General features: G+C 45.4%; 1 protein-coding gene across 1 annotated transcript in view; it reads right to left on the bottom strand.

Moving 5' to 3' along the window:
* Nucleotides 1–16,231: 16,231 nt before the first annotated feature.
* LOC139048446 (uncharacterized) overlaps nucleotides 16,232–19,209 on the bottom strand; it is a 105,712-nt gene continuing 102,734 nt past the window's right edge. The window contains exons 10-11 of the mRNA XM_070522839.1: nucleotides 18,807–18,939; nucleotides 16,232–16,389 (exon numbers count right to left, since the gene is read on the bottom strand). Coding sequence (XP_070378940.1) covers nucleotides 16,382–16,389; nucleotides 18,807–18,939 — 141 coding nt within the window. The 3' untranslated portion in view covers nucleotides 16,232–16,381. The remainder of the gene's footprint in view (nucleotides 16,390–18,806; nucleotides 18,940–19,209) is intronic.

The raw sequence follows: 19,209 nt of genomic DNA, 5'->3' as shown, positions 1-19,209 counted from the left end.
CAGCATCGAAAGCGATATGTCTGCAACACGAAACCCTTAAACCACTCCCTTCGCGGTCCCGACTCACCCACATTCAAATCACCAACAGCAATCACAGGGGTAGCGTCATCGCAACTAACCCTCGCAAAGTGAGTAGCCATGAACCCTACGGGGCTATGAGCCATTGCATATTTTGCTTGTTTAGGGGGGGTATGAGCTGTTGCTTACGGGGGTATGAACCATTGATTATGACAGTTTTCGACATGCTTTTTTGTATGTTGTATGCGTGATTAGATGGAATCTAAGGACTGTTTGCTTCACTTGGCTGAGCGCTTGTAGCCTCTGCCTTACGGGGCTAAGAGCCACTGCATTTTTTGGTTGCTTACGGGTGTATGAGACATTCATGATAATAGTTTTTGTTCCGGGACAACAAAAGCGCACGGAAGCCTAGCCATATAGAACTTGGCTGTAAAAAATTCACCGGCGATTGGGATACTCCATATTGCGATGTATGAGACAGCTCTATACCTGTTTTCATTTCGTAATATATTGGCTGGTGCAGAGAACCTGTCTCGTGCGGCACGTTCCAAACGGAGGGAAGTGTTACACGGCTGCCTCGCTAATCGGGAGGTTGCGAGAGGCAGCACGCACGCGTGGGTGCAATTCAGAGCAGCCATCGCAGAAATGCCTCCGCGCATGCAGTACTTTGTTTCCATGCAGACAACGCGCGCTACTCCGTCGCCATATCGTAGCCATAGTCGCCACATGGGCCGTCTTGCGCGGCACTGCGCTTTTGTTCAGATGTTTTCCTTACACCAACGACGAGAGTGGCCCTACGTCACGGGGAAGTCGTGCCGCCACTGCCAGTGGCGACAACACCCAGCGAGCATCCCATAGAGCTTTACTCGAGGCCGCTCGCCATCACCCCTTGCAGAAGCAGTGACACCGTCACGCATGCTGGTACCACAGCTAGTCAGCTGGTTAAAAAAAATTTAATTATGGGGTTTTACGTGACAAAATCACTTTCTTCATGATTATAAGGCACGCCGTAGTGGACTCCGGCAATTTCGAGCACCTGGGGTTCTTTAACGTGTACTTAAATCTAAGTACACGGGTGTTTTCGCATTTCGCCCCCATTGAAATGCGGCCGCCGTGGCCGGGATTCAATCCCGCGACCTCGTGTTCAGCTGACTAACACCATGGCCACTGAGCAACCACGGCGGGTCTAGTCAGATAGTATACCCCCCCGTAAACGGGAATGCCGTCACGAGCACCAATTTATCCCCTAGTGGTTGGTAGGCCAAACACCGTGAGGAAAAAACAAAAAAACACTGAAGTACGCTCCCATGGCAACGTTTTTGCTTATGCGCGAGGGAGAAGCGACATCGCGCTTGTCGCCTGGTATGCGCTCGACGAGCATACGACTTTCTCGGCAGGCGCCAGCGCAAACCAGCACCACTTGCGTTTATTTTTTCAGATTGTTTTCCGCTTTCAGATCTTGTTTTCAACAGCCTTCGGCTTCTAATTTTCTTTTCTTACAATAGAAGTGCAACGTAATTGTGTGAAACGATATTTTCTGTTCAAGTTGCGCGAGCCACCATGTCATGCCGCGCGACAATTTTGCATCGGCAAAACATAAACAGGCTTAAAAATGGGATTTATTCACCGTTTTTATTAGCAACCTATCGCACAGTAAGGTAGTCAATACACAACAATATCATGCAGAGCTGATTACCTAATTAGTAAGTACAAAAGGATGCATTATGTACTTCGGTCGTGCATAAGTAAGACAGCTTCCTATGATTTCTCACACAAGAAATTGCCACAGAGGTCGTTTTTGTTTGCTGTGCACAACACAACTCTACCAAAGTAATTTTTGTCGCAACAGTTATTTGCTAATAATAAAAAGATTATCAAGAGCTTCAGATCCAAATTTCTTGCATACCAGTGAAAAGAACTTTCTTTTTCATTCCATATAACGGGTATACTTGTTAGTCCAGAAAACTTGCCACAGATAGTCGATTTTTTCACATAGTCCTCCCTGTAGTAATGTGCCGATATACATGTCGCAAATAATATTGAATATGTCTAGTTTTTCATATGTAGTTTTCTTTCGCAATACAACATGTGGGAGCACTAGAGCTTCGCTCAGGTCTGTAACACTGCGGACAAGGTATCAATGCAAAATCCTCGCGACCATTTTGCAGATGTTTCTTAATATTTGCAGTGCACTTCGTTTGTTCTATCGTCATCTAGGCATAAATGGTACAGTTGCTAGACAATAACAGCAAATAACGCCAAGTTTGCGTCACTTTCGAGGGCAAAGTGATGCACAAATATATTATTGAATGGGTAGCTTTGGCACGTGGAGAAATATTGTTAAGAGCACCGCAAGTGGGCTGCACTCAATAAACCAGGGCAACCTGCGCAGAACAATTATTTTTATAATAATTTTCAAGGCCTTCTTCTAATACGCCCAATGTACATTATGCACATTCTTTAACAAAGCCCATAGATGGCTTCGTGCGACTTCTCTGAACCATAGGAAATGCATCATACCTGTGTTACGAGTTTTATCATCGTCTATAGGTCTTCGACATGAGAATTTCGGTGTCGACACAAGAATGAGCCGAAAGCATTTACACTTTTCTAAAGCACTCGTTTCTGGCACAGCATGCTTTCTTTGCTTATTAAGATAATTCGTGGCTTTGGCGAAAGGAGCCTTACCCCACGCCCTTCCCACGTTTGTGATATTAAAGAAAATGCTGAAGGCAATGGTGTCGAGCGACATCAGTAGTTGCACAGCTTTACTGAAGTAACCTCAAGAAGATTCTAGAATCGCAAGATCCATGTACCGTAGCTACGTAATAATATTTAAAGATGAGGGGCAACTGTGGGAGCAATAATCGTCTGCAGAAAGAACACGCTTCACGATGTTTATGCAAACATTGAAATATGCCGGAATATTTTCAAAATATAGGCTAATCAGGAAGCCGCCGTAAGAACTATCGGAATTACAAAAATAATCAAATATCAGTAAGAATATGTTTCCCAATTTTCTAGCATTGGAGCTTTATTTTTGCAGCGGACGTTCTCTATATTTGGTTGGTATTACGTTTGGTTGCAGGATTCCAAGTGGAAATATGCCCCCATAAGTCAATGAGCAAAGTTTCAAGTTTTAGTGCTACTATATATTCATGTAACATGTTTCAGCATTGCTGGTTTCTCAACAGCTGGCTGAGAATACAAGGCACCAGTTGTTAGAGCTAATTTCTTTTTATCAATAAAAGTTTCTGATTCATGTTTTTAAAGATTACGTAAGTGACCCTTTTATTTAATTTGGCTTCATTTTTGTGAAAAATACCCATAAGGATAGATCTAACTTCCCGCAGTTTAAAGCAGCTAGGGGCGCTATAACGTAAAACTATTCCAAACTTTTCTATTCCAATTCTGCTATCAGCCCTCCACGATTGGTCAAAAACTTTTTTCGACCACGCCTACTTCGCCTGTCTGTCACGCGACGTCACGAAAACCGCGATGCCTCCCCATCTGATATGATGTGTACACACTGATTATGCATGATTTGACAGAAAAAAGTGAAACAGTTATTTCTGATTCGATCTTTTTTCGCCATTAGCCCTCGGCTATTGGTAAAAAGTTTTCGGGCTGCACCCACATCACCTGCCTGTCAAGCGACGTCACAAAACCGCACAAACTCACCGCGTCAAAGTGACGCGTACGCGATAAAGACGCATTAATATGCCGAACAAAACTGAATTTTCTTCGGAATAGCCGCAGGCTGCCCCGTTCTGAAAGGAATAAAAGATAGCTGTCGCCGATCGCTGAGACGCTGGCTACTCGCACCTGCCGGATAGCATGGGTGTAATTGCGTATAATAAAGCTTCTTGCGTGGCCGTGTGACGTTTTCGAGCCCTTTCGGCACGTTTACCATCTCATTCTGCCAACTCTTCTTTGCTGAGGGTCAGTTTTAGCGTGATTCTTAAGCTTCCGTTGCATGCTGCCGTGATTTTCGAACAGCCACCACAAGCTAAGTATGGGAAAGCCGACCACTCGCAGACGCCGGCACCACCCTCTTCATCCGGTTATCGATTTTCAGTGCAATGGCCTGCCCCAGTGAATCCCTCTCCACTTGAGCGTTCTCCTCGCCTCTTGTAAGCCAATTAGTTACGACAAGCCGCTCAGTGTAGGCAATGTTATTCGTTTTTGAAGCAAACAAAAGTGACCTCCTATGAACGAGGAGAGCATTTGATTGGTCTGTTCAGACAACCCTGCTGGTGACCGCCCGGTGCTTGCGTCGGTGGTTACGCAAATTTGACGTCAGGAAATTGGAATAGAAATATATTGGAATAGTTTTACGTTATTGGGCCCTAGGACAACACAACACTGGAATTATTGCTACGGAAGAATTTCTGCTGTAAATCGGCAAACCGAGCTCAGAGAAAACACGGCAGACCGTGGGAAGAACTATCTACGCCTTATCGCATGTTGTAGCGCCAAGCGCGGCGCGACTTTTTACGAACCTGATTTCGCTCATTGTCAGCGAAAACGCTTGGGCTTTTTGGTCTGCCCTATAATTGAGAACATCGCGCACCTCAGGGGAGCAAGCGATAAACAGAAATTTACAAGCACGCGGTGCAAATTTCGCTGCCTGACGTCACATGGCACCCGGCGCCGGAGCAAGCGACCTGGAAAAGTCAGCGTTCGCCGTGCTCGTGGCACATGCGCCATGACCTGTCAACTGGTTTCTGTACGAAATTACTAAACTGCAGAAGGACCGATTCACCACCACTAATAACTTGCTTTCCATGCCTGCATCGATCAGGGACAGCTCTTTTACTCCAACAGTCGGCACAGCCGACCACAACAGTCTTTTTTGGGCGGGTCGGCGAAGACCCTGCCTGTGAAAAAGTCCGAGCAGAGGCGGTAGCCGTGGTACATCTACAGCAAAGTGAACAACCCCCCCCCCCCCATCAGGACTCCCCTTTTAGCGTAATTTCGCCATATTTCACATCTCAAAAATGAGGAAAATACCGTGTTTCCATAGTTCAAGAATACGTAAAAGTGAAACTAACGTTGAGAGTACGACGACGCGGCAAAAAAATTATGTCCTAGGCACAGATTGAAAAGTGAAGCGAACCTATGTCGCCAGATAGGTAACTCAAACTTCTTGCAATTCAAAACGCGTACGGTGACTGCTACGTAATAGATCTTTTTTTCGAGTTCTGCCGTGTTCAGGAACAGTAAAAGGCTGTAATGTCAGAAAAAAAAATTGTCACTGGAACGCTGTCCAGTTTTGTACTCGTGGAAAAAATGAAGAGCAACCGCAAACATATACCGAAGCAAAATTTCCTTCTGTGTGTCGGCTAGCATCAATTGGCCCATGTGCAACTGTTAACAAGTAGCTTTAGTTTGAACAACACCCCAGAAGAGTGCGCCGCGCCAAACCACAAAAAGATATTCACTGAAAACAACCGCGGAAGATATTTCATTTCGTCCTACACCTGTTTTCATAAGCACAGCGCTTGTTTCCTTATAACAATCGCAGAAGAAGTGTGCTTAACTCCCGACTCCTGGGAAACCAAAAAATTTCGGGCTGCTGTTCCTCCCCGAGTAGCCACACCACACAGCTGCGCAGCATGCCTTGTGCCCTTCCCTCAGTGTTTCCTACATTGCCGAAACGTTTGCTGGCAGAAAATGTTTTTTAGCTGCAGAGCATCCGAAAAAACGTGCGCGGTCATAAAAAGTGGCAGGAGCGGACGAAGTGAGCGGCAGGGAAGCGATAAGAGCGAAAGCGCAGCCCGTGCGGGCAACAAATGAAGCGGCCGCATAAACATATAGGACACAAAAAAAGGAAATCGCCAAAAGCACATTTGACTTCAACACGTAATTGCATGACTTCGTTTTATCGTTATGAAGCTTGAATGTATAGAGCCACATGTGCCAAAGTTAGTGAATTTCCCTATGGCTACCAGTGTCATGGCAACGCTTTAGTACGCATACTAAAACATGCCCGACTGTCCACCCGCTGCTAGTACGGGGAACGAGCGTAGCCCTCCCCACCTTACTGCACCCCCCCCCCCTCTCGTAAGCGCAAATGAGATCGCCCACGTGACTGCGGATGCCGTAGCCGCCGGCAACTCAGCGCATGCTCAGGCCGTCTCCTCTCCGCTCCTTCTTCGCTTTCCGGCTGATGGTACCGCTGCACTCTCCTTCTGCACTTTCCTTCTCCTCTCCACACTATGGCATTTTTTTATCTACCGCTGCGGTCCGCGATCGCTTTCATTCTTGGCGACGCTTGTTTGCTCGGTTAAGCAGACGCTGCCAATGCTCGCCGCAGGAACAAGCCATCAGGAGCTGCGCTCTAAATGTACAGAGTTTTTACGTGCCAGAAAGCAATCTCAGTAAGCTGCTGTATATTCTTGCGATTTAAACCAGTCAAACGAAAAAGAACAGAGGACAGACGTAGCACACACAACGAATATGAGGCACACTTTACATAGAAACCGGTCTTTGTTGCCCTCTAGAACCGCGGCCGATGGCGGCAAGCCTAAGGCCAAGGATGATAGGGCCATTCAAGCCGGTGACAGCGGGCGAGAAAGCTGATGGCCACAATGACAAGGGAAACGCCCAGAAAAGGCTGAAGCACCTAGCAGAGTCAACGCGAATGATTCTCGATGGTGTTCAGAATCCGACAGCTAAATGTTCCCTGCATGTGCTCACCGTACTGGAGCTTCTTATCGCAGCTCTTTGCATCCGCTAAAGCTTTCTCATGGCGCCTGTGCTACTAACGCAGGGGAAGCCCGCACTAGCTTCGCCTCAGTGCCTTCATCTCTAGGTTCACTTGAACTAGTAAGTACAGACAAGATATGGAAGCTGGTAGTGGCTTCGTGGATGAGATTTCTGAAAGTTTATCATCAAAATGTTTGATTTTCTTTCACCGCTGTGCATCCGTCTTTCTATATAGTCATCATCCCTCATCACACCTTCATGTCTCCGTTCCCCCTCCCCCTGTGCAGAGCAGCACGCTAGAGTGCCTTTGTTCAGGCCGACCTTTCTGTCTTCTTTCAAAAAAATTCTCTCCCGCTCTCGGTTTAATTTTAATGCGATTGACATTATTTGCCTACTTCCGGCGTTTTGAGGCTATCTATCTATCTATCTATCTATCTATCTATCTATCTATCTATCTATCTATCTATCTATCTATCTATCTATCTATCTATCTATCTATCTATCTATCTATCTATCTATCTATCTATCTATCTATCTATCTATCTATCTATCTATCTATCTATCTATCCATCTATCTATCTATCTATCTATCTATCTATCTATCTATCTATCTATCTATCTATCTATCTATCTATCTATCTATCTATCTATCTATCTATCTATCTATCCTCTGAGGCTGAATAAGTGGCCCAACTTGACTACCACCTTCGGCCACTAGGTATGACCTCATGGTTGTGAAGCCATTGTCGTTCTGCCAACTCCCTTGTTTGACTCTCCTCTTGCCATCATCATCACGCTTTCTACGCTGACCCATCCGATCGAGTTTCCTAACAGCTTGGACTAGTAGGAATGTGCTTGTAGCCGTGATGCCGTCATGGTGGTCGCATTGTCGCCACACTACCTTTGTAGCATGGCGTCGGCATCGTCGTCGCACAGTCCTCATGCATTCGTTCTCCCGCCACCATGCCATTGTGATCGCTCCATCGTCGTCACTCCAGCTTTGCGATTAGATTAGTCTCTAGGTTGCTGGGGCTGGTTGTTCAACGGTGGGGTCAAGTGGACATGGATAGAACGGTGCAGGACGTGTAGCCTCGAGCTTGCGGCGAACAATACGTCTGGCTTGCTCATTTAAGAGTGGTGAAGCGATAAGGGCGACGTGTTATAAAGCCGTGCTAGGGAGCTGGGAGAACTGTGGAATGACGCGGCGGGTTTTGGAGAGCTCGAAGCGGCGGCATTCTTGAAAATGACGTCGATGGTGGACACATATTGTTGAAACCCAACAAGTTGAATGCGTCGTCCGCGATCCCTTTGAGTACGTGGCTGACTGTGTCAACCTCGGCCATTTTCTTGTCGACTTTCCGGAAAAAAGCGAGCACGTCTTCTATGTACGGGACATACGATTCAGTAGAAGGCTGAACTCGGGTAGCAAGCTCTTTTCTAGCAGCCAGTTGCCGACCAGTGGGATTTTCAAAGAGGTCATTGAGCTTCTCCTTAAAAGCATCCCAGCTAGAGATCTGGTCCGTGTGTGTTTGGAACCAGACACGAGGAGTTTCGCCCGAGTTAAGTAGGACATTCGCTAGCATAATGGTAGGGTCCCAGAGGTTGTTTCAGCTAATACGCTCTTAAAGGGTGAGCCAGTCATCAACGTTTACATTAGCTAGGCCGAGAATATGCCAGGATCGCGGGGATTGGTAACCGTAACGTACGTCGTTGTCGGTGTCGCAGGAGTAGAAGCAGACGAGGTCTCGTCACCGGAAGCCATGGCGGAAAGCAGGACGCTGCGGACGCTTCGGAGCTCCATGGCGAGGACGGGGAACGGCACTCTCCCCCACAATGTTACGCGAACGAAGGATTAAGAACTGGAGACTATTTACAAAGTATATTTACAAAGAATAACTGCAGCACTTGCCAGTTAAGTCGATAGCTCGAGAGCCAGAGAGCGTTCGTCGTCTTCGTCGAGGCGCACGCGTGCATCGTCCACAAGAAACACGCACCAACTAACGGCATATGCGACGTGTCATTTTTTGCAGAAAAACAAACCTCGATGGTGTACACTGAACCGACGTTCTTAAGCCCATGCGGCAACTTATGTACACATGGTACTATCGTTTTTTTCTTGTTTTTTTTTAAATCTACTTTAGTTTTACCACCTTGGTCATTTATACTCTCGGCGCCTCGAACCATACTTTCACACATAGATGGCATAATCACTTCGGGGTAACCATCGTGCAGTAAACGATTTACCTGATCAGAAAAAGCAGCCTTGGTCATATGAAAACATGACTTCCTTAATGCAGCATTTAGGATAATGTTCGCGATAGCCCGTTTCAGCACCTTAGAATGACCGCATTTATAGTTCTAAATGGGCTTAACCGACCTCGGATTGTTGCTGTTGTCATTTCATACTGCTGATTGATGTTCTTGATGTATTGTTGGTGTTGTAGTTTGTCTGCATCGAACAATCCCATTCCCTTGTCCGTAAAGGAGATGACACCGGTTTGAGTGTTTCCCACAAATTTGCTGGCCCTTTCATGACGAAGACCGCAGATATTGCATTATAGTCCACATTGGTGATTTGCGCTGGGATTTTTCACTCCTCACCTATTACAAACAGTGCCGGCTTCGCTGGGACAGACGTCCTGGCAATGTCTAAGCTCACCACAGTTTTTTCAATATTGCATGGACTTATTGCCCTCGCCGATTTATTTGGCACCGATTATATTTGCTTACATTAAATGCCAACATTAACTCCAAAATTGAGGAAGCATAAAAACTTGAGCAGACGCAGTGACAAGTCGAATACGACGACCTGCTGCCTGAAAAGAGGCAGCAGGTTTGATTTCCGACCATACCGCATTGCGATACGGGCAGGACGGCAACGTGGTTGTGTATTACAGCGAAGTTGTTTACCTGACGGACCTGTATGAATGAGCCGTATGTGTAGTCTTGTAGGGGGGTATCTGGGCTGGCTAGCCTCCTTAAAGTGAACAAAAAAGGTGGGGGCGTGAGGTCCGAATAGGGAAAAGCAAGTGATAGTACGACAGAGAAGAAAGAACTGAGACGTGATTTCACTGCACGCCGCACTTGCGTTGAGGGGAAGTGCACCTGCGGTGGCCGTGGTAGCTGCCGGCTGCGTCTGCTGTCGTCTGCCCTCAATACAACGGCGCGGCAGTTGTGGCGGGAAAACACGGAGATGTGCGCCGCCGTAGCCGCCGCGGTGTGTAAGAACCGGATTTTGTATTGAAGAGTTAGACCACTGTTGCGTAAGAACCGGATTTTGTGTTGAAGAGTTAGACCACTGCAACAGTTGCAAGTGCAACAAAAATGGGAAAAGTGGGAAGACCACCCATTGTCCGCACGGCCTGAGAACAAGCAGACTACGAGGAGGAGCGTGGACAGCAGAGACGCGGCTATAGCCGACAATAGCGTGCCCGTGCGAAAGGGGTGAATGCGGCTAGTGACTTTGCCTTCCGACGAATGTCAGCGAGTGCAGATGCGAGAGTCTAATCGTCATCGTCGAGAGCAAGCTACCGCTGAAGATCGCGCACAGGAGGCCACTCATAAGCATCAAGCTAGGTCGTTCGAGTCTGCGTCCAAGCGGCAGAATCGTGAGTTGCCACCTTCTCTGAGTTTCACCGCGGCAAATTTTAAATTCAAGAGGATGTTTCTGGATTTGCCATAGTTTCTGGCTCGACAATAGTTTCTCGGAACAGCTTCACTGGGTAATCCACCATCATATGAATTGTTCGGCCCGAATTTTTTCTAGAATGAAGTCCAGGTTCGAGAACTCCAAGTAGTGAAAATTAACCGATGCCCTCGACTATGCATGACTCATGTCGTCATTACATCTCATCATCATCATTAGTGCATGTTTTTGTGGACTGCAGGACAAACGCCGCTCCCAGAGTAAAGCACTGGTTCGCGCTAGTTGGTAATCCATACTACGCCCTGTTTTAGCCACCGATCTCCCAGCGATCTCCAATTACCTTTGTCTCGTGCTAGCTGATTCTACCTTGTGCTTGCAAATTTCCTAATTTCATGAGCTACGTAATTTTCTGCTGTCCTCGACTACACTTACCCTCCCTTGGCACCCGTTCTGTAACTTATGGTCCACCGGTTACCAGCCGCATTACTAGACCTGCCCAGCTTCATGTTTTTCTCCAAATGACAACCAGAATTTTGGTGATCCTAGTTTGCTCCCTTATCCAAAGCGATCGCGTCTTGTGTGTTATTATTACACCTATCATATTTAGTTTCATTGCTCCGGGAGCTCCTCACCTTGTTCTCGAGCTTTGTTGTTAACCTCCATGTTTCTGTGCCATATGTTAGACCTGGCAGAATGCAATGATTGTACTTTTTTTCAACAACCAAGGTATGCTTTCAGTCATGATTTGGTAATTCCTACCGTATGCACTCTAACCCGTTTTTATTCGTCTGTAAACTTCCCTTTCTTGATCAGCATCTCCAGTGAGTAATTGACCTAGACAAACGGGCTACTTTACAGATCGTAGAGACTGACTCGCGATCAAGGATCCTTTTTTTCTAACCAGGCTATGGAACGTAACCTTTGTCTCTTGCATATAAATGTTCAACCATACTCTTACAGTTTCTCGTTTAAGATCCTGCACCATTTGGTGTAATTCATCCCCGGTGTTGCTGAGCTCGACAATGTCATCTCTACGTAAAAATGCTGAAATATACGCGTTTTATCCTCATTCTTAAGCATTACCAGTCTAATAGCTTTAACATTTTTTAAGCGTTCACTGAATAGCATTGGTGAGATTGTGCCTCCTTGCTAGACCCCTTTCTTGATATGCATATTTCTACTTTTCTTGTGGAGAAACATGGTAGCTGTCGAATCTCTGCAGATATTTCTGAAGTTATCCACGTGTGCCTACTGCACTCCTTTATTGCGGCGTGCCTCGATGATTACTGGTACCTGCACTGAATTAAATGTCTTCCCGTAATCTCTGACGATGTACTCATCGTCTTGAATTGCCATCTCCCGTATTCCCCGTTTTTTCTCTGGATTTCTGCCGACGGAAGATGAAGGAACAAGGCGAGCTCCCTCTGCCTTCCTTCTCACACGTAGCACAAATTGGAGACAGTCTTGACAGACTGGGGGGGGGGGGGGGTTGTGCCCTGGCATTGACCTTTTAACGCGATAGCGTTAAGGAGCTCGTGTCGCAGAAAAGCCGGTGTCGTCGGCGTCGGTGTCGGCGTTTGCGGCGTTGACCGTGAGCGATAAATCACGGAGGCACTCCATAAATAAAAAGCAACTTCCAAGATGGGCTGGGTGGGAATCGAACCAGGGTCTCCGGAGTGTGAAACGGAGACGCTACCACTCAGCCACGATTTCGATGCTTCCAAAAGGTACAAACGCGCCTCTAGTGAATGCGGTGTTGCCTTCGAAACGAGCCGTGGAAAGTTATACTGTGGTGTATATCGGTAATTATGAACATGTAACTTACAGAAGTCGCAATTACACGAGTAGCGAAGTGCGTTTCGCTGCATTTCTTCTGCGCTTTCCGCACACGGAGAGCCATCTTGCGGCAAACACAGAAGACCCCCTCCTCTCCATGTACGGCGCCGCCCCGACAGATGGCGCGCCATGCGCGCATTGGAGCTGTCGCGGCTCGGACTCTCTCCCCTGACAACGCTTCGCCTTGCTCCCTCTGTAGAATCAAGCGTCCTTCCTTTCTTTAGATCACTATCTCTCTATCTCTCTGCCCGTGCCGATCACGACGTTTGGCTGGCGTGCATCATTTCCCCCTCCGGGATACCGAGTTCTTTGGTTCGCTCCGCTTGCTCAGGCGCACGTTTCGTTGCTGCGCCGAACGCCGCGTTGCTCGACCATATGGCTCGACGCTCACCGCGTCCGATGCGGGGCGCCTCGTAAGTGATGGCTGCCCTGTAGCCCATTGTCTTACACCCCTTGGCGGGTCGACGGGAACGCTGTCGCGTTCCACTCTTGAAGGCGAAGCTTAAGCGTGCTCCAATTTTTATACAGCGTTCCTTTACTCTCAATTCGACACGCTAACACGTTTTCCCTCGTTTCCGCATCCTCCCGTCTCACACCCTCTACCCTTTAGAAGAACCCCACCTATATATACTGCAGCGAGGAAAACATACGTCACCTTGAAGAAGACAAGTCCACTTGTCGAAACGTTGGCTCCTGCATTCACCTTGTTCACATTTTGCTCAACTTCTCGTAGTGTGTGAAAGTCATACAGGGATGTTTATTTTATTGCGAGGAGTTTTAAATTACCTGATTGACGACATGGATGTCATTCGCTCTAGCGTATTCCTTAAAGAAGCCACCCTGTTCTGTTGGTTTATTGCAGTGAAGGGTTGCCCTGATTCTGTTTAAAGATATTTAGGCAAATATTATACAATACTGAAATGCAGCTAGTGAGCATAAAAATGTTGAGTTCTTGCCTTCTCGCTTATAATTTATTAGTGTAATGTTGACATTCTTCCAACTCTCTGGTTGACTTAAATTCGTGAAGCATTGCGTATAACGAGCCGCAAGTTTTTCAACCTTTAATAGCTGGTTCACCTTTAATTAAACTTACTGTTAATTTTTATTCTGCCACTGTTTTCCGAGACAAGTCTTTCGAGGCGCTTCTAATTTCATCAGTAGTTATAGAAATATCCTTTGTATCCTGTTCATCGATACGTCCAGTGAGGGCTGCGTGGCTGCTCTGGGTGCTCTACAGATCAGTGTAGAATCCCTCTGCTGCTTTTAATGTTAGAGAGAAATATGTCATGACATTAACCTGCTTATCTTTCACTGCATACATCTTGCCCTGTACAAGCGAAGTTTTCTCCTCGCTAATTTCATTTGGCGCTCATTTTTTACGGCTCCATCAACCTTTGCGCCGTTATAATTTCAAATATCGCTTAATATCTTCCTGTTTATTAGCTTGAACAGTTTATTTAGTTCTACGTAGTCCGCTTAGTTAAGCACTTTTATGCCTTGTAGTTTCCTTAGCGAGTACTCGATTACTTTAGAGCACACGTATTAGTTGCCTTGGTGCCTTTTCTCCAACTTGAATTGCTGCTTCTGAAATCATACTAGTTACGGTTTGATTAATTACCGCTATGATGTCTCCATCTTCCTGTTCTAAAGCTGCATTTTTGTTTGCGAACACCAGCGTAAATTCGTCTGTTTTTAGCTTTACTGCGTCTAAGTTGGCGTGTTTCTCCTCGACTAATTTTGCTCTTTCGCTCATAAAATTCCAATTGTATACCTTACTGACCTATGCTCACTGCCTCTTGCCCTGTCTTACACTTCTACATCCTGCACTGTGTTGGAATCAGCAGACAATGTGAAATGCATTTTTTTTTCTTTCTCTATTAGGTTTTTTTAGATCCACTTCCTGTTACTGCGGGTCCTGAAGAAGGTAATTATTAATCAGAGTCTATTCCTTTCCGCGAATTCTACCAACATCTCTCCTTTACTATTCCTGAAATCGATGCCGTAGTTGCCAAGTGCTGGTTCCCCAGCCCACTTTCCCCCCCATTTGTTGCATTGAAATGACCCATGACTACAATTTACAGAGTTTGCACCTTTCTCGTTGCTTATTCCACATGTTCCGAACATTTTTTCTACTTGTTCATCATCTTGACTGGAGGCTTGATCTTAGAATTGTACGACTTTTATTCTGTAGCTCCTATTTAGTTTGATTACTACGACTGATATCCTCTCAAATAATTCAACGTGGCCTGTTATGTGCTTATGAGTTGGACATCCTACCCCCTTTCCTGTCTCATCTGAAAGACCGCTGTAGCAGAAGACGTGACCGTTAGCCAGCACTGTGTAAGCCTTACCACTTCTAATTTAACTAAGGCCAGTAATACACCAGAGGATGCCTCATTATTTCATAAAACCCTGCGAATCTACCCACTTCAAGGGGTTCGCATGCTTCACGTTGGCAGGCTCAGTTAGTAATGAATGCATCTCCAGATCAAGAGGTTCTTAGCACCCTCTGACACCTCGCAGGTCTAACAACCCTCTTGGTCCCGTGCTGAATAAAAGTGGCGGAATAAAAGTTGTTGCGTAGAAGCCAAATACGGCGATCGTCTTTGTGAAGTTTATTTGAATGTTCCATCTGGGGACATCACGCATCATGTGAACGCCAACACGTGGTATGATGCTCCTCACTCCATTCGCACTCTCCCACAATTATAAGTTGGCAAAGGGCGCAATCAGATAGGTATGAACCTGCAGCTACCCGCGTCGAGGATCATCCGAGACATATGCCACCATGAAGAGACGAGCTTAGTATGCAAACTGAGTTTGACATAAGCGCTCATCTGCGACTATTCCCCCAAAAATTGCAGTGGAATCACGCAGTTCACAGACAAGGTGAACAATCGATGACTTGCACTTGGGCAAATTGTTATTAAAAACCAAGAAATATAAAGCAAATACAATGGTACTCCACTGTGTATAGGTTACAAAATAAAAGTTATCTTTGAGGTTTTTTCTTCGTGTGAGAAATAATTCAAGCAAATTTAACAAGAAGGTATTCAAAAATACAGTATTTAAAATTCCCAACACGATGAGGAGCTTTTTGCACGGTGGTTCGAAATCTGGCAATATGCAACCAGCGACACAGGGACAGCGGGGAACGCTCTGACACCTAAAGTAAAACCAGGATGAGGTCTCTGACATGCAAACGATCTCCGGAAGCCGCGTTATCAAACGGCTTAGTGAGCTCCATAAAATGTTCACTGGTCAAACCTGATTTAATGAGATTCCCCAAATTACCCACGCATAGATTGGTTCGAGATAGCTGACATAGCCACCTGACGATGCCGCACTGCCGTTTCAGTTCTCTTCATCTTCACCTTCACCTTCATCTTTACCTTGAAGCAGGAATTGCCTGAACACTGCGACGTTACAGGCAACGCTATGTCACATTCCGTTTTAAAGAAGGCCACTACAGCGCCGCTCCTGTTTATTCGAGAAGACAATTGTCCTTTTTTGTCGTAGATTAAACGGCGCACGCAACTTTCTCAATGGTCAGACTCTGATCGTCAGTATGGTATTCTTCATAAACTGGTATTGCACTTATAGAGTGCCCACGTGACTAAGAAAGCAAGCTGAGGGCATCCAAGATTGGGCAACTAAGTTGTCACTGTAGCGTGATTTCATGCTACTTGAAGACATTCAACGCCGGCTGCATTGAACAATCTGACATGTCTTCAGCTCTTGTTTAGCTATGATTGTAAGATTATCATAGTAATCGTACGACCATTTATTTTCTCTCTCCAGCTCTAGATATGTCGTTCTCGTGACGTTCCTTACATGAGCCGTGCAGACTTGTAGATTTCGCACTATGAGTATCATTTACACGGATATATTTTGCATGTATCCTCAAGCAATCAAGTTGTTGGTTAAGATGCGGGCACTATAACTCGCTGAACAAAAAAAAGAGACAACAAGAAGAAACAAGTCAAGGCAAGTGCTTTTTTCATGGATATATTTTGCAGACATAAATTGATCGCGCTTGGAATGCGCATTATTATAACTTTTTTCTCCACGATGCCACTGGCAACTCCGAGAAGCAAGGTGTTACTGTTATATCTCCGCCGTTTTCCTCTTTGCAAGGACAGTGCGGCTGTGGTGTTCTCGATCATTCTTTTACGAACCTGAAATGAAGAAGAGCGTTTTTCAATGTATGGGCATTTATATATCAAAATATGATGTCTATTTGAAACAGAGTAGGAGCCAGGGAAGTGTTTCATGTTTATTCAAGCCGCTGAAGCCAAAGCTGACTTCTGTTGAGTTATTTTGTTGCTGTTGCTTTCTGTTTACCCATGAATTTTCGGTTAATGTCCCTTCCCAAGGTTCAGTAGGCTCATCGGCTTTCGATTTTTCTATGATTGGATGGTTGCACGCGTTTCTTGTGTTTTCAGTAGGTTACCTCAGTATCATAGTGGTAGTCATCCACATAACATACCAGTGTTCACCTTGTGCTCTGCAATACCCTGCTCTTATACTTTGTTTATGCGAATATAAGTGGTCAATATTATCGTAGTTTTATACGCACATCTTGGTTCGGCGCGTTTTCTTTGAGTATCTGCGTCGGTATTGTCTTTCGACAGGGCCGCCAAGAGACGTAAATGACTGACAGTACCGACAAATAATTGCAATGTGGACGTGTTTCTCTTGACTTAATATCGTTCCTACGCAAAACGTTGACAATAACTTTGCCGTTGTAAGACAAAGTAGAAGTGAAGGCGATCTCAAATGTCCGCCAGGTGGCCCCTCCAATATATTGCTAGCTAAAGGTTATGTAAGGAAGGAAAGCATCCTGTGGCCTGTAATACAGGAGTTACAAAATGGTAATAACAGGTAAACTAATGAAATGTTAGTATCAGCTGTCTAAGATTTTTCAGAAGAATGGGGCTGTCATGAGGTGCTAGTGAAATATCTGTACAGAAAAAGAAACATTTGTATGGAACCTAAAATGTAACTGACGGTCCTAAAGTAATGCTACATGAATGTGTTTATCTGAGCATCAACGAAGTCCACAAAAACAATCAGAACTTCCTGCGCGACTGGCCGTTCGAGGCACGTTGCGCGTATTCGCGAGCTTCTTTCATGCTAAGAAAAACACTTTCATGTAGTAGAACGTGTTGAGCAAAAGAAAGCAGTATCGGGAGTTTTTTATCTTGCTCTACAATTTTCTCATTGCCATTTTTCATATATTTTTAATACTTGAAACATTGATATAATAAGTAAGATTAATTATGCAATGAGGCGGCATGCAAAACTAATCTAAGTATCTACAAGCCATGGCAAATATTACCTTAGCTCTATCCAGCTACGTGGCATTTGTACATCTTTAAAGTTTGGCTAACGTTAGGTGGCACACCTTGTATGGGCATACGAATATATATCTACAAATGAAGCATATATAAAATTCTTCGACGGAAGGATTTGAACAGAAGACCCGTAGCTCAGAAATCTGGTAACATAACCAGCAGCTGATGCGCGCATGTCTCAGCAGGCGGAATAGAAAAGCTTTATAAGAATTTCCCGCATGCATTCCAAAGCTTTAAGACGCTTGGTGCGTTTTCTGCAACAGCAATTACACAAATACTTGACTTGATATTTGGCAATCGTGGATAATTGCACGTAAAATACGACATCCTTTAATTTGAAGTTATTTTCAGGAGATAACTATAAAATGTGAACCCTACGGGGCGATATATATATATATATATATATATATATATATATATATATATATATATATATATATATATATATATATAACCCGTCGTGGTTGCTGTTATGCTGTTGGGCTGCTGAGCACGAGGTGGCGGGATCGAATCCCGGCCACGGCGGCCGCATTTCGATGGGGGGAACTGCGAAAACACCCGTGTGCTTAGATTTAGGTGCACGCTAAAGAACCCCAGGTGGTCAAAATTTCCGGAGTCCTCCACTACGGCGTGCCTCATAATCAGAAAGTGGTTTTGGCACGTAAAACCCCAAATATGATATATATATATATATATATATATATATATCCATTTTTTGTTCTCCAACCGCACAGACAGGTGGCCGAAGGAGTTGTCTTCTAAGCTCTCAGGCTGGAAAGTTTTGCTTGCCGACATTAATTTTAACGCAGCCACTGCAGACCCTGCCGACCTGTTCATTCGTTTCTCTCACGTAGCAGCCATTGTATATATACTACCGCTCCCCTCATATCTCGCAAAGATGCCCCCGAGTGTTGTCAGAAGGTGGCCGTGGAGCACGACAAAAAAAAAAAACCTTTCGGAGTCCGACGCTCCTACTACTCCCCTCACACGAGGAGTGACAAGATATAGGGTGGTGCCCCGTGACTCCGCGCCCCATCTGACGCCCAACTTGCTGAGTAAGAATTTGTGTTCAGTCGACTTCTACTGGAGGTTGAACCACCTTGAAAGTTTTTCTTCATTCGTGCAGTTTCAGCGGTTTCGTGCACATGCCTGCGGGCAGTGGACGAATTGCATGCCAACTTGGTGACCCTGCGTGTTTTAGAGATGATATTAATTATTGCCATAAAACGCGCACTTACAGCCGAATGTCAGCCGTAGAAAAAATCCAAGAAAGTTGAGGCCAGGAACAGCTTGTAGAAGTCCGGCGACGAGGCAAACGAGTCCATTAATGCTTGTGCCAGGATTGGTTGTCAGCAGCGAAGTCAGTAGGCACTGGGGTTTGTGAATGTTTAGGTACAATGAACGAACGTACGGTTCAACGTTAGTGTTCCGTAAAAAGTTATTTTTCGTGGAGACATATGAAAACACGAACATGATTGAGTAGGTGTAGCGAAATGATAACTTCGGCGCCACAGCTTTTCTATGTTGCGTCTTTAGCAGTCTCCAAACCTAAACGCTCTAGGCAAAAAGTAAAGAAAAATTAGTATACCACACAGATCAACGAGCAAAGGCTGCTTAAGTATATGTCGGGGTTATTAATTT

Source organism: Dermacentor albipictus, chromosome 8 (genome assembly GCF_038994185.2).
Source record: "Dermacentor albipictus isolate Rhodes 1998 colony chromosome 8, USDA_Dalb.pri_finalv2, whole genome shotgun sequence".
Classification (NCBI taxonomy): Eukaryota; Metazoa; Arthropoda; class Arachnida; order Ixodida; family Ixodidae; genus Dermacentor; species Dermacentor albipictus.
Note: the sequence above shows the minus strand (reverse complement) of the source record. Positions and strands in the feature narration are given on the sequence as shown.